The sequence below is a fragment of the Anoplopoma fimbria genome, chromosome 6 (assembly GCF_027596085.1).
Source record: "Anoplopoma fimbria isolate UVic2021 breed Golden Eagle Sablefish chromosome 6, Afim_UVic_2022, whole genome shotgun sequence".
Lineage (NCBI taxonomy): Eukaryota > Metazoa > Chordata > Actinopteri > Perciformes > Anoplopomatidae > Anoplopoma > Anoplopoma fimbria.
Genome location: NC_072454.1, coordinates 21,397,241 through 21,412,770, shown reverse-complemented (window position 1 = coordinate 21,412,770; position 15,530 = coordinate 21,397,241). Strand labels below are relative to the sequence as shown.

Sequence of the window (15,530 nt, the reverse complement as noted above, 5' to 3'; positions counted from 1 at the left end):
TGGTTGAATTAAAAAACAGCAGGAATTGGATAACTGCTGTTTTTACTTCCAACCTAACCGTTTACAGTATACAGTATATTTAAGCTATGGAGCGTATGAAGTTAGTCCTGCAGTACTTTCAGTCCAACTCTGAGTCCATCTCCAATGGAATCTGTATCATCCTGGCCTTAGTCAGCGTCAAGCTCTATACCAGCTTTGACTTCAACTGCCCGTGCCTTCCTCAGTACAACAAACTCTACTCTTTAGGAGTGATGATCGTACCGCCCATCATACTGTTCTTCCTGGGGGTCCTGGTCAACCGACATACTGGCGTCATGATGGACGAGTGGATGAGACCCATTGGGAACAGAATCAAAAATCCTGCTGTTGTTAAGTGAGTCAAAGATTAACTTCTTTAATTTACAAAAACAGTATTTACTATAATAAGATATGGAAAAGTGTGACCAATGTGATTGGTTTAAAGAAATACAAACGAGCCAGAGCGTTTTACCCCTATACCAGAATGATAATGGGTTTAGCCAGACCTTTCTTTAACGCTAACGCAGCGGGTAAAGTTTTTAGCAACTATCTGGTTTCCCTTCGAGTCTGAGTAGTTTTGACCAATTTCATTCTAGCAGACTTTGGGTGAATGCAAGTAAAGGGTCCGAATGGAGAGCAAAAGACGTTGAACGCATTGATCGACATGCCATCCATCCACCCATCTACCCATCCACCCATTCACCCACCCATCCATCTAGCCCTTCGTGAAGGCCATCACACACACTGGAAGAAGTGGAACTTGATATCCAGCTTGCTAACTAGGAACCCGCCAGCTATCGTCTGACAATGGGTTAGCTTTTTATTGGTTAAAATTAGCCTGTAAACTGTCAACTTGTGAAACAATCTGTTCGTACACATGTCCTCTCTCAACTCCAACTCCCGTCACACGTTTCAAGTTGCTTATCGGACTGTCTACAACGAGCAGCACACGGAAGAGGAAGTCTTGGCCCGGATATTCGCTGGCTACACCGGAAACCCCAGAAATATAGCCCCTTGCCTTGAGAGGCTTATCTGTAATCCGAACGATAGCCGATGGGTTCTGAGAGTGTTAATGGGGTCAATGCACTAAATACATTTCTCAACAGGATGGAAGTCATCAGTAGAAAGAGATATGTAAAGTTGAATATCATCGGCATAATTATAATGAGGAATATTGTTATCATGAATGATATGAGGGAGGGAGCATGTCAAGATGAAATAATACAGGGCTGAGAATTAAGCTCTGAGCTACCCATAGAAATAGAAAAGGAGTTGAACTGACATACCCATTCAAATCAGTGTAGCAGGTGATGTGCTAAAGGTGATGTAAGAGGGTCAAGCTGTAGCAAATGTGAGGATGAAAACTTTTCCTTTGTCCTCCTACAGGTACCTGTTCTCAGCCATGCTCCAGAGGGCCATGCTGGCACCGATGGTGTGGATCCTGGTCACTTTGCTGGATGGAAAGATCTTCATCTGTGCCTTCAGTGTTAGTGTAGACCCCGCACTGTTCTCAGGTATTGGCAAACACATGCAACATGCCTCATAGGGGAATACATACTCAATGCAATCTATACTGTCACAGTTGTTGCATAATTGGTCTGTATGATGTATCATGTGGTATGTTTCGCAGGTTTGCCCAACAATACAGGTCTGGATGTGATCAGAGTCATGGCCAAAGTGCCCTGCAAGGAGGACATTATCTTCACGAACAGCTCTTTCCGCAAAGCCGTCTCCCGTTATGTTCGCTGCTATTCACAAGTAAGCTGTCAGAGCCCCAGCATGCATACACATGCATACACCCAAACACATCTTTCTTCTTTTTATGTCATGAAGAACATCAATCAGATCTAAAAAAAAATCAGGGTCAAGGGTTTATTTCCCCCATATATCTGGTAGCTGTTTGGCACATGTTCTATTACACAGACAAGTAATTTGTGTTTTTGTAATCCCATAAAGATTCATTAATATGATTTCTTTGTTTAGTTCGTAGTCCGTGTACTATTGACTAATCACATTCGATCAGGTTCGGTAAATAACATTTTAATTACATTTTTTGTAGCATAGCATCATGAATTACCATCACCTCTCGTGACACTGAAGCATTGAACGGACCTGACATTCAAGGAGATGGCTTTGTGTTTGCTAACTTTCCTCGCCCCATCTAGGCGGTCGGCTGGTCCATCCTACTCTTCTTGATTGTGCTAGGAGCGATGGGACGCCTCGTCAAGCCCTACTTCGACGACCACGCCGCCTCCATTCAGACGCGCTATTGGAGCAACTACCTCGACGTGGAGCAGAAGCTCTTCGACGAGACATGCGTCCTACACGCCCGCGACTTCGCCCGCAAGTGCGTGGTGCAGTTCTTTGAGGACATGAGGGAGGACGCCGTGCTCCATCTTCCCCACCCAGTCTTCATTGCCAACTCCCAAAGGGACTGTGAGGACGACGAAGAGGAGAGACTTCACGGGGTGTCAAAGCAGGAACAGGTGGACCAGCTGCTTGAAAAGTGGTACTACGGAAAACCTGAGCTGGATGTCACCAGGATAGCCCACAGACCCAAAACTTGTGTTACCTGGGAGGACCGTAACGGGAAGACATTATACTCTGATGTCTAGGAAACACTGTGCTGTATAGCTGCAGGGTGAATCATTTTAGATGTAAGTCACCTGCAGAGGTCAGAAATCTGAGCTTTCTAGTGGGGTTCAGGGTATTTTAAATTTTTCAAATTTCCCTGATCTAAATGTGTGCATTTTTGAAGAGCCAAAATTTGGATAACAGCTTCAAAACCAAGTCAGTTAGCAGGAGCATAAATTATCTGTCAAGCTAAAGGTTTGAGTGAATGATCGACACTACAATCTGGAAATACAAAAGAGAGTAAAATGATCACAAAACATCTGCAAATAAATGTTGGCAGTCTTTAATAAATGTGTGTCAAGTAAGAGCAACTACATGTCTGTTCTCCCTCCCCCTTCGTGTTAACTACCTGTCTCTTTCTCTGTGACTCCTCACTCGTCTCGCCTGCCAGTGTATTAAAAACAATTAAGTAGAATTACATACACGTTCTTTATTTCATCCTGAGGTTTAGGTTTTTAACATTTTGGATTTGAGTCGTAGAAATTAGTCTTAAACAGTACAAAAACGTAAGCAAAATGTGTGTTGGATAAGGTGAGATTTTTTTATTTGGGTTTATTTGGGTTGAACAGCAGAGGGACATCATATTAATCCTATCATTGGCTCAGTGGTTAATACTTGCTCTTCCTCTTCATAATCAGAGATTTAAGGAAAAAAACAATTATCCCCAACACACACACAAGCAATGACAGCGATCAGATGAGCATGTCGGTAATCTCGGAGTTACGTTATCTGTCCTTCACCATAGTAATGCTATTTCTTGTCAGATTTTTTTTGTTGAACTCAATGGTGGCTGCCGATAATTGTAAACTCTGCTAAAGTCAGACTGATGTGTAAGGTCAAAGGTTCACTGACTAGTGAGTCAGAGCTTTCAACTTCATCTCCCAACCTTCATTCAGCACATGCAGCTGACACAGGTGTCCTCACAGGACCGAATCATGGCCTTTCAGTCAGGTGATAACACTTGGCTGTATACGGGTAGAGATGGTATCCCATGTCTCTTTTCAAAGATTTTTTCAAAGGTCAGGGGTCAAAGGTAATGGCGAAATTACCGTGCAAAGAAAGTGTTCCAACAGAGCTGCAACGATTCTGGGCTGAAGTTGAGCGACGACTGAAATATGAATCTCAGGTAGAGGAGTACTTTTTTCAAAGGCTTCTTTGTTCTTTTGTTGCTTTGATCATGCTTTGATCTTTCAAATAATTGTGTTTGATTAAATTGTGATGGAGGTCTTTTGCTTGAATCCGTTGTGTTTTGACTTCTAAAAATATAGTTACTCTTAGGGGAAAACCATGTTGCGAGGGTAATTTGACTATGTTAGGGTGCAAGGTCTGGCTGGTTTTGCATACAGGTTGTGGACAAGGAACTCGCTGACACAGATTGATGGAAACATGCAAATAAACATTCGGAACCAAATAACTTTACAGACTCTCACAAAGATACTCTTTACTACTGTATTGTATTTAGTTTGCTTTAAAGATGCACTTGTAAATATTTTGACAATAAAAATGTATCTAATATGTGTATGTGGTGTTTACGTAAACAACCACTTATAACTATCACCAACTCTGCAGTTCCCCTCAGCACTATGGGGCATTTAGCTTCTTAGCAGCTAAAGACAAACACTACTCCAACTGAATGATGATGTCGCTGCGAAACTGCTCGATGTACAAATAGTCAATTGTTTGCAAACATATTCACCATTTTAAAGTGAGACTACACATTTCGAAAGAAGAAATAACATATTATTTGCTTAAAATTAAATTTGAAATCCCCAGGGACAAAACACACTCCGGGGTATAGTCGCTACAGCCTCACTTGGTGTGATATGACCCTCTAGTTTATGGTGGCTAATGTTAGCTAATGTAAGCTAACTTTAGATACTGTTGTTGGTGTCCTACTGCTTCCAATAAATGTTCTAATTGTAAAAGCTCTTAATTTACTTCTGAAAGCAAGCTTATCCATTTCCTAAAACGCTAAGTGAGTTGCATAAAGAAGAATAGCAGGATATAGAGATGGGTGAAAAATCTGATGAACAAGACTTAAAGTCTATAGCTAAGCTAGCAGCTCTTTGAGGCTGTGTCGGGAGTTAAAATTGGCGTTTTTTGTCAGTTCAGAGGATCTACCCCTAAAGTGCTACCTTCAGGGGCTTTTTTTCTGCACTTCCGATAGGAATGTTTAAGTGACATAAGTCGGCGCAACTTGCACACGTCTCCAGCTGGTAGATTAGCGAGTGGCTAGTTTGCTACGTTATTTAAGCGCCCTTAGCTTTTCAAGTAAAATATTACAAGCCAAAAACATACAAACGCAAGCAAAATAGCCGCCACAAATGGAGTTTTTGCAATTTTGGTTCAAATCCACCATTTTTTAGGCTAAGTGTGTTTGATTTGTGCTATTGGGTTAGCCTCTGTGCTACTGGGTTAGCTTGGGGGTCCATTTGTCCGTGTTCTCTTTTTTTTCGTACAAGCTGTTGTGTTTTGCGTTGTCTGCTTTTTACAGGGCTAATAGGGTTTTTAAAAATGACTGTTGATAAAGCTGCATTGGCGCTTTTCTTCAACCAATCACTGTACAGTAACATTACTTATGGTACCTTTTGTGCTGGGAGAGTACCTACTAAAAAAGTCCCTCAAAATGGCTTTCTAAGAACTACGATTAGTTATTTTGGTGCGAACACAATAAAAAGGGGGTTTTTAGTTTGTTTTTACAGCCAAATTAACTAACCTAAGGCTTCAAATACAGCAGTCAACAAACCAATGGATGGCGTCACAGTGACTAAATCCACTACTTATATACAGCCTATTGGTTGTACTTTGGCCACAGGGTTGTTTTAGCTAAATGCTAAAGTTAGCATGTCATTTATCATGTTTACCATCTTAGTTTAGAGTGTTAGCATGTTATCATTTACTAATGAGGAAGGCCTGAGAGACCGGGGGAAGGGTAGGATAAATGGCAGCACGTACAGGTCCATGTGGGGAAAAAAACTACATCTTTTGGGATTTTTCCAAATGAGAGTGAAGGGTAAAAAGTTAGCCTTTGCAGTAACTTTTCAATAATGGTTGAAATCGCTTATTCGTCAGTGCCAGTCTAGCTAGCTGGGTTAAGCCAGAGTCAGACTGGCCTTCAGCAGCAGCCTCTCAGTTCCTGGGCTGTCCCACTTATTTTTTTGTCATATTGCTCTGCGAGCAACACATGTTTTCACTTACAGACCACATTTTTTTCCACTGGGGAGGAAACCGGGGGGCAGTTCCTGACTGTGAGTCATCACCGGTGCCCAGACTGCCTACAAAGACTTAAAGTTGCACGCAAAAGACGGGACTTCTCTTTTTCAGTCCTACTTATGTATGAAGTTGATTTTGTGTTTTGGACCCGACATTTTTTCCTCAGTTTCTCCTGAAATTTCATTGCACTGGATGTTAAAAATGGATTACAAAGTCTGAGTCACATGTCCCGCCTCAGGACACTGCCAGAGCGTGAGTTTGCATGACTTAATTCTTTGTTTTCAGTGGAGTGGTAGGATTTATTTTGAATAAAACATTAATCTGAGTCTGTTTTCCACAATATCTGTCTTCTTTTTTGACTGAGTAAGTAGGACTTAAGTGTTAGACTTATTTTCTCCAAATAAACTGAATCCATTCAATACAAAACAATAATTCAAACTACAGTAATAATCAATGCTCCCAGTTCCTTTTTTAAACTAAAAAAAAGTCTCAAATTCATTGTTTCAAATTCATTTCTCTTTTTGTTCTCTCTCTGCAGCCTGACATTCCTGTAAACCCAACTCACAGCTATTCAGTGTTATTCTCTGTAAAGAACCGACATCCAAACATGGCTGCAGCAGCACTCGTCACAGAGAACTTTAAGTTTGTGTCCCTCTTCTTCAAGAGTAAAGATGTGATGATCTTCAACGGTCTGATCGCTCTAGGCACCGTGGCCAGCCAGACCGCATACAATGTTTTTGCCTTTGAGTGTCCGTGTTCGTCTGGGAGGAACTACCTCTACGGCCTGGCTGCCATTGGTGTTCCGGCACTGGCATTTTTCCTGGTGGGAATAATGATGAACAAGAGCACATGGGACCTGGTGTCTGAGTGTCGGCTCAGGAAGTGCCGGAAGCTGTCAGGAGCCTCTGCATTTGCGCTGCTGGGAACCATCGTTGGTCGAGGCGTGGTGGCTCCGATAACGTGGGTAGTTTTCTCTTTGCTGCAGGGCCAGGCATACATGTGTGCCCTCAGCGAGTTCGTTGACCCCAGCACGCTGGAGGGCTTGCCTCCAGGTCAGGGGTCAAAGGTAATGGCGAAATTCCCGTGCAAAGAAAGTGTTCCAACAGAGCTGCAACGATTCTGGGCTGAAGTTGAGCGACGACTGAAATATGAATCTCAGGTAGAGTTGTACTTTATTTTGTTCTTGAAGGACGTTATTAGTTTTATCCATAGACATTGGTTTAGTGTAGTTATGCGCACAAGTAAGAAATGTTAAATATCAATCAAAAATAAATGCCAGCTGCTACCTTTGATTTTATAAGCCATCAAAACCCACGAAAGGAATACTTACACATTTTTGGAGGTACATTTCTTCACTTTCTTCCCCCAAAAAAGTGAGAGGCTTGAAACCAATCTTGTCTCTTTTCGTTAAGTATGGAGCTGGAGTGTGGACATAGTTAGCTTAGCTTAGCATAAAGCCTTGATGCAGATAGAAACATCTAGCCTGGCTCTGTGCGAAATTCCCAAATACACATACAGCCCAACTATTTCTTGATGCACAACAGCTGTATCCATCTGCCTAGTGCTTCTGTGCATCATCTTCATCTACAGTGCAAGTTGCCAGATACAGTGAGGTCACTGAGTACTGGTTTTGGGCGCAATAGTACCAAACCTGGCAAACTCACTTTGAAGACAAGACTTCATCAGGCTGCACAGAACCACTGCACACAGTGACGAGAAATTGTTTCATTATATAGCATGTTACTGAAGCTTTCAATGTATCTCTGTTTGAAAGTGTTGAATTATTCTTATATAAATGAAATGTACGGGCACTCTTCCTGCGGGCCTATTAGAGAGGGGAAGAGCAGACAAAGCATACACAAATGTATCTGGTCCAGTGAAATTAAAACTTACAAATTGTGTTGACCTCGCTGCCCTCTGTTCTTTTCAGCTGCTAGGCTGGCTGCTGGTGGCATTAATGTCACTGATGGTGTTCCTGATACTGTGCGTGAAGCGCTGCTCCTCTCCACTTGGCTACCAGCAGGAGGACTACTGGTCCCAGTACCGCTCTAACGAAAAGACCCTCTTCCAGCGCACAGCGGCTGTCCACTCCCGCCTGCTGGCTGCAGAGAACGTTAAGAGCTTCTTTGGTTTTGTGGCACTGGAGAATGAGGAGAAGGAGCAGCTGGCCCAGCACCAGAGCGCCAGTCCCATCTGCAGCACAAACTGGAACAGGGTGACCGGCGTCTACCTCTACAGGGAGAAAAACGGACTGCCTCTGTACAGCAGGCTCAACAAATGGGCCACGTACAGCCTGGAGAACAACGTGGAGGCCATGGAGAAAGAGATGGACGTGCTCAGCTGACCGGGACACGTCTGGACAAGTCCTCTTTTATATATATATGTGTATATATATGTAAATTAAACTGTTTTCCGGGTACCACTGGATCCAATTCACCCCTCCACCGTGGCCTCCATCCAGAGTGCAGTGCAGTGCTCCCTTTGCTGTACTGTAAATCATTCCATTCCATTCCATTTTCCGTAACCTGCTGATCCAGTTAAGGGTCCCAGGGGTGCTGGAGCCTATCTCAGCTGTCAATGGGCGAAGGCAGGGTACACCCTGGACAGTTCGCCAGTCTGTCGCAGGGCTGACATATAGAGACAAACAACCACTCACACTCACATTCACACCTACGGGCAATTTAGAGTCTTCAATGCACCTAAGCTCTGCATGTCTGGGGGCGGCTGTGGCGTAGTGGAGAGTAAGGTAGTTCTCCAATCAGAGGGTCGGTGGTTCGATACCCGGCTTCGACAGTCGATGTGTCCTTGGGCAAGACACTTAACCCCAAGTTGCTCCCGAAGGCTTGCCATCGGTGTGGACTGGATGTTGCATGAATGTTAGTTAGAGTCTGATGGTGGCACCTTGCATGGTAGCCTGTCATCAGAGTGTGTGAATGGATGGATGAATGATATGTAATATACAACTGACTGTAAGTCGCTTTGGATAAAAGCGTCTGCTAAATGACTGCAATGTAATGTAATGTAATGTCTTTGGACTGTGGGAGGAAGCCAGAGAACCCGGAGAGAACCCACGCTGACACGGGGAGAACATGCAAACTCCACACAGAAGGCCGTCCCCCTCTTGCTGTGAGGCGACAGTGCTAACCACTACACCACTGTGCAGCCCTACTCTAAATCATGCAGAACAGAAACCAAGTCGGTCCCATTTACACCTGTACTAACATTATGGTCTGTTGCTAGATATGTTTAACATGTTTGTGGACAAGCTCCGCCTGCTGCCCACTAATTTCCATATCAAATTTGATCAAAACTCTGACTGAAACTAGACAAGGAGAAAGCTCATTACTACCAGGTGTAAATGGGTCACTAGATTCCTCATTGAAAATATTGAGTTTATTCAAGTTGACTTCCTTCATCAATGAACTCAAAACCAACAAGTGTGGCAGTATACTGTCTCTATGGGCTGAATGTGTCAGAGTATCCAGTCCAGCCATCCCAATGATGTGACATGTTATGTGGTCCTGATTAGGTCACATAGTCATCTTTTATGGGTTATGTGAAGTTCATAATTAAAAACTCAAACATCTGTTGTGCATGCATCTTATTCATGTCTATCATTAGGCTGATTACAATTAAGCGTGGTCTATTGTCATGCAGTATTAAATCCCAAACATCAAACTTGGGCTAGTACCTGTGTTTCTGTACTGGTGTTAAGAACATTGCCAGACAGATTTCAATGCTTTAGTCTGCAAGTCTGCAAACTGAAATCATAAACTCATAAACCTCTGTTGGGTTGTTAGTATCAATGTTTAATTTTTGTGAATTATTTGTGCCTAAAGTCATACTGCTTCTCTAAATCAAATATAGAAATACAGTATTTCTTAAAGGGCCAGTTTGTAAAATGTCAGGGATTGTCAGGGAAATTTTATATTTGTAACTATGTTTTCATAGGTGTACGGGTACACAGGATACTGAGAATATTTGTGTTTTCATTAAGAATGAGCCCTTCATATCAACATGGTCCTCTTCATAGAGTCCAACATGTTGCGGCACTTTGTTTTGACAGTAGTCCAGACAAACCAAACACTTATTCTTTACGCATAGTCCCTTTACAAATGTTTTATATACGATGCAATTCAGTAGGTACTAGAGCTCAGGTACTAATACAATTTGTCAGCCCACCTATAGAAAATGACACATTAACTTTTTAAAGCTTAGCTCCAAAAGTAAAAGAAGTTCATTTAAAGAAGAAGAAATATATTCTTCAGAGGAAACTCATTAGACAAGGGTTCAACATTTATCACAATATGTTATAGAAATATGTATGAAGAAGAAGAAACCGTGGATCAATATTTGCTCTTCTGTCTTTATAGTAAATTTATGGTGTGACTTCTGGTGTGATGAAGATGATATCATGTTTGGAATCATAGTGGAGGATAATAATTTCTGTTCATTTATTTATCCATGAATGTCAATGTATTAAGACACAAACCTTATTGGTGTTTTTTTGTTAATGAGAGAACTGTACTAGAAATCACCAAGGTATACGAAAAAGACTTGACTTGACCCTTTAGCTATTTTCTTTTATTAATTTTGTTTTGTCTTTTATTAGGTTACAGTTATGTTTACATTGTGTGCTCTGTTTTTCTAAATAGCTTCTATATTCTGGTTTTAGGCTAGATTTTCTCCTTCAAACGAACAGGCCATACTCTCTACCAGAAGATGGCGGTAATGAAGCTGAAAGACGTTAACCTGTCAAATCAGTGAGGAAGAAATCTTTAATGCGCATGTGTGAACGTCTGTGGTTAAGTTTCAGGCGGGCTGATTCAAAAATATAAACAAGATGTCTGTGATATCTGCGCTGGAGTTTCTGAGGTTAAACGAAATCCCAGAAGGTAAAATGACACATTTGTTTATGTTTTAAATGACCTTTTCTATCATATTGTTTATAGAGACCTCGCTTCATTGAATTTTCAAGCAAAGAAGACTGCTAACGTAGCTATTTCCCGGATAATGTGTCCCTGTCTGCACTGTGTACGGGATGGGCTTGTTCACATGGCGCCACAACGGTTGGGCTTTGTTTGTAACGCTCAGTAAGCCCAGTGCAGTTCAGCAATAACTCCTTATCTGTTTGCCAAATTAAAGTATGCAAGTTTATAGTTACTGCTAAACGTGTTAAGCCATGTGTTACGGTTATTAAGACGTGTCTGATAACGTTAGTACTCTGCGTTGCAGCTCCTTCAACATATCTTGAGTACGTTACATTATTTAAAAAGGCGCACGCGTCATCTTTATATGTTATATTCTTTTTTTCCATACATTTCCTTTACCAGCTTTTACTATCACTCAGAAAACAGAGCTCTCCCATGTTCCAAAATCGTGTCTGTCATGTTATTGTATCACGTGATAACTGTTGTGATTTCCAGCCTGGGTGGATGCAGTGTGGGACTTGGAGTTCACAGAGAGAAAACCACTGGATGACACCATAGAGGATGAACTTGCATTCAGTGAAGACAAGGCCTTTAGAACTCTGTACCAGTGTTTACTGGCCCATGCTGCTGACCAACAAGATGGAGCGTCACAGGTAAAACTGATCAGCACCGAAACACTCTGTCCTATATTTTACTGATATGTGTGAAAACTAGTGGCTCCCTGAAATGTTGTGTGCTCAGATGTTGATGCAAAACAGTAAGCATTGTCTGTCTCCCACGTTGCACTGCAGAGCATCTGGGCAATTCTGGGGGAGAACGGGGTGTCGATCAAGTCTCTGGTGGCAGTGCTGTCCTTCTTTGTCCTGGCGGGGAAAGCTAAAACGGCCAACGTCCAGCAGAGGGTGAACGGTCTGCACGCAGCCTCGCTCTACCTGCTGCTGCTGGGAATTCCAGGTGAGGAAATCTGAGAAAATGCACACACATAAGAAGGTCTGTGTGTAGTTTTGGTGCAGCCACAAGGTCAAATTTGTAAAAAAAAAATTAGCAGTAAGGTTTCATCTTTTTTTTTCCTGTTGAATAACAGTTAGTAGATACTGTCCAGCTTGTCTTTTCACGTAAATGCTTGTGTGTGTGTGAAACAGTACCCATTGTACCGTAACATGATGTGTTCAAATGTGATCTTGTAAGATTTAGTTTTGGGCAAGAATCTTGTGGGAGATCTTCAGGAATTAATAATATATTTGATAAATACAAACTCCATAAGTTAGATAAGACTCTACGATTGATAATGCACAACATATGTATCGCTTCCAGGAAGCATCGCCACCAAGATTTTCCATGAGGTTTTGCTGGACACTTGTTCAGACCTGACCTCTCACTGCTGGCCTCAGGACTCTGGAAGGAAGCGCAAGAAGGACGGCCTGAAGAGCTCTCAGGCAGATGGCAAACGCTCCAAACCACAGCGGAAAGAAACTACAGAGGTAAAGTCCTGTATCTGAAATGAATCAACTCGTAATATGATGGCACAACAGTTTAATTCAGACTTTCACACACTGACTTCACATTTAGTTTTTTTTAGTTCAGGTTGAAATTTCCTAAAACCTTCTGGATGTCTTAGGGCCCTAATAGAGTGTAGAGGGTGTTGAGAAATGATAGCGCCTGTCTCTGTTATCCTCAGATGGAAGTGGATGAGGCAGAGGAAGAAGAGGAGGAAGAGGAGCTTCATTTCACTACCCAGGACTTGGTAAAGGTCAGAGCTGCTGTGGTTCTCCTGGTTCAAAGCCTCCTCAGACTCCTGCACACCTTTCCGCTCAAGGACAGACCACAGAGCGCCGGCAGCTGCACGCAGGTAGCTAATGATGTCATCGTCACGCCCGCTCCGTGCCACATTGCAGTGTTTTCATGTGTTTCTGTTTCCTCCGCAGATCTTTAGCAAGTTACTTTACTTTGAGCCGGTCATTGGAGAGGTGACCTTTGCGGCTCCACAGTGAGTTGTCTCTTTCGATTCTCTCTCTGTCTTGATTAAAGAATGTGTGCAGGTTTTGCGAGAGCTGACAGTTTTGTTATTTTTGAACAGGGATATAACCAAGCTGAGGAGTGTTCCTGAGATGGCTTTCTACGGCCTGCAGCTGCTCTGCTCGCCACTACACGGAGACCAGAAAGAAGTAAGAGCCAATACTCTGAGTCCGTGGTCGGCCAATAGTATGCACACTTGTTGGTTTCTCTCACTAAATGCGCAGCTATTCTTAACAATTTGACAAATAATGTCCCAGCTACTCTAGATAATCCACAGACTTCTTTGGCACTGTCTTCATGAAGAGGATTTCTTGACTGTTAGATTATATTTTTTGGGTCATAAGAATTAACATTCTGATTGATAGCGGATTATCTGTCCTATAGCATGGAGCTCTTTGGTTATGTATGAATATTGATCGCTATTAGTTGTGTTACTATTTCAATCTTTTTTTGGAGATTTATGTTGTTTGTACCATGGCTATAAGGAAATAGAAACAGTGTTTTGACGTAAAACTACCAGTAAACAGAAAACATGACCAAAGCATGGAGACTGCCTGAGTTTATCTTAATAACTGTGATGATGAATGTTGTATTTTAGGGCTTTTTCATCAAATTTAGAAAATAGAAATTGGTTTATTTACAACGGATTTGTACTCCTTAGCTTCTTACCTTTCAAAGGAGACAAGGGAAATGCGTATACGCCTTATGGTTGAGGAGCTTTTCCTGAATCATTTTGGGTGTGCCGTTTGAGGTGTTTCTTTCCGAGGGCTAGGGGTTAACAGGTCAAACCCATAACAGAATGATGTTTCTAATATTAACCGATGTGTCCGTTGTCCAGTCCCTGCGGAGGGTCTTCCACCGGCTTCTCTACGTGATCCTGATGATGAATAAAGGCAACAGAGGGAAACCCTCCCTCCTCATACCCAACCAGGCCATCATCTCCACCCGAGACCAGGCCATCCATTTTGTTTGGTAAACGGCTGTGTTTTGATCAGTTGTAGAACGATATGTTTCAATCTTTATATGGTGTGCTCACACATTTCAGCATGAGATCCTTGATCATTAAACCTTTTTCACAAATTGAAGACAGTTCTGTATATTCAGTACAGTTCAATACTAACTTTGAAATGCAATGCATAACGTCAGGGATGTCCCGATCAAGCTGTTTTGGTCCAGTTCCTGATCTGAAAAACAGGTTTTTTTAACATTGGGTATCTACCGGAGTTGCACTGATCGATCAGTCTGACATACCTCTTTTTACCCAGTCAAATGAACACACATGATGGTTTTACATTGTCCACACAGCGGCACATACATCAACGTCACAGCCACAAACACCAACGTGCATGCCACGCACACCACTGCAGCTGTGGCACACAGTACAGCATAAAACACACATCATGTCATTGGTGTTCATCAAATATAGTTTGTGGAAAGAAAGAACATTTTAATTGTTAATAATCTGAAACCGGAATCGGCCAAGAAAATTGCAGTCCGTGCATCTCTAGTACCTGCTGATATCAGATCCGTTCCAATACATATGTTCACTTTAATGTTGAATAAATATGTAAGAGACACATACTAACAGCTGAATTAACTTTTTGATCCAAACACTGAAGATCCTGGTTAATAATGATTATGTTTATAAGCTTAAATTATTTAAATGATTTGATATGAATCATACGTGTTGATGGCCAATACAGAACCATTAAAATATGACCAGTTGTCTCTACTTAACATGTTCAGACCGGAAAATTTGATATTAGTCAAGAGGAAACCAAAAATGCTGGTACTGGTTAACCATATTAATTTAAAATAATCAAAATAAAGCTAAATAGGGGAATTGATGTTAAAGTATGTTTTGTTTCACAAATGCGAAATTGCACTTGTTGAGCGCAGAAAGTGTGTTGCACTTGCTGAACAAAACTTACGACCATCTGCTGGACATTAAGAGGAGTGCAGCTGGATTTTATCTGTATGTCTCCTGCTACTAAATCTGTAGATGTTACAAATCTAATGAAATGTATCATGACTATATGTATATATGACTTTGTACATGATTTATGTGTTTGTGATTATAGTCACCTCGTGGATAAGCTGAAAGAGATTGCCCTTCCTATCCTGCAAATCCTCCTGCAGCATATCTGCTTCCAGGTAACTCCTCCACCAAACATTTGGCAGTGATGCACTTCCTGTTTGTGTTAAGTTCAGAGAGTCTGTGTCAACTGTTTGGGTCTTTAAGGGGACATATCATGAAAAACTCACTAGTCAGTGCTTGTGCACCAGGGTTCATTTCATTTATAGAAAAATTGACGAAATATGTTCCTCACAACCTTTTTCCCATGATGAGACGCCAGATGGCATTTAACACTACAGTTGACAATATCAACTATGCAATATTTTTGACAAAACAAATACTTGACTAAAAGCTGTGATATAATGTTTCTGCTGTGGACGTTTAGATTGTGGAGAAGAGCGAGTTTCGTAGCCATGGAGCCCAGGCTGTGGGTATGTTGACGTCCCAGATGGAAAGTACAGACTATGCCAGCTTCATCAAGTGGCTGTTCAACTTCTCCAGAAGCTCAAAGGTAACACAATTGGGACAATGATCACCTGACATATGTTGGAAATAGTCTGTATGTAATATTATTATTGTGATTATGATTGTAGGTTTCTGTACATGCTGATGATGCACAAGTTGATTAGCAGAACTTCTTC

The 15,530-nt window shown here is 41.8% G+C and overlaps 3 protein-coding genes across 3 annotated transcripts; all 3 read left to right on the top strand.

The window, feature by feature from the left end:
* Positions 1-86: 86 nt before the first annotated feature.
* Positions 87-2,633, top strand: calhm3 (calcium homeostasis modulator 3). Its single transcript, XM_054600832.1, has 4 exons — positions 87-373; positions 1,405-1,532; positions 1,649-1,776; positions 2,184-2,633. Exons 1-4 carry the CDS (start codon positions 87-89, stop codon positions 2,631-2,633), a joined length of 993 nt encoding a protein of 330 aa, XP_054456807.1.
* A 3,839-nt stretch (positions 2,634-6,472) lies between these two features.
* On the top strand, positions 6,473-8,209 carry LOC129092763 (calcium homeostasis modulator protein 2-like). The gene is made up of 2 exons (XM_054600779.1): positions 6,473-7,024; positions 7,796-8,209. The coding sequence occupies exons 1-2, from the start codon at positions 6,473-6,475 to the stop codon at positions 8,207-8,209; spliced, it is 966 nt and encodes a 321-aa protein (XP_054456754.1).
* Positions 8,210-10,656: 2,447 nt separating this feature from the next.
* Positions 10,657-15,421, top strand: LOC129092762 (condensin-2 complex subunit D3-like). Its single transcript, XM_054600778.1, has 10 exons — positions 10,657-10,760; positions 11,292-11,449; positions 11,588-11,750; positions 12,111-12,277; positions 12,475-12,645; positions 12,722-12,783; positions 12,874-12,961; positions 13,651-13,784; positions 14,894-14,966; positions 15,275-15,421. The coding sequence occupies exons 1-10, from the start codon at positions 10,709-10,711 to the stop codon at positions 15,419-15,421; spliced, it is 1,215 nt and encodes a 404-aa protein (XP_054456753.1). The 5' UTR covers positions 10,657-10,708.
* The last annotated feature ends 109 nt before the right edge of the window (positions 15,422-15,530 follow it).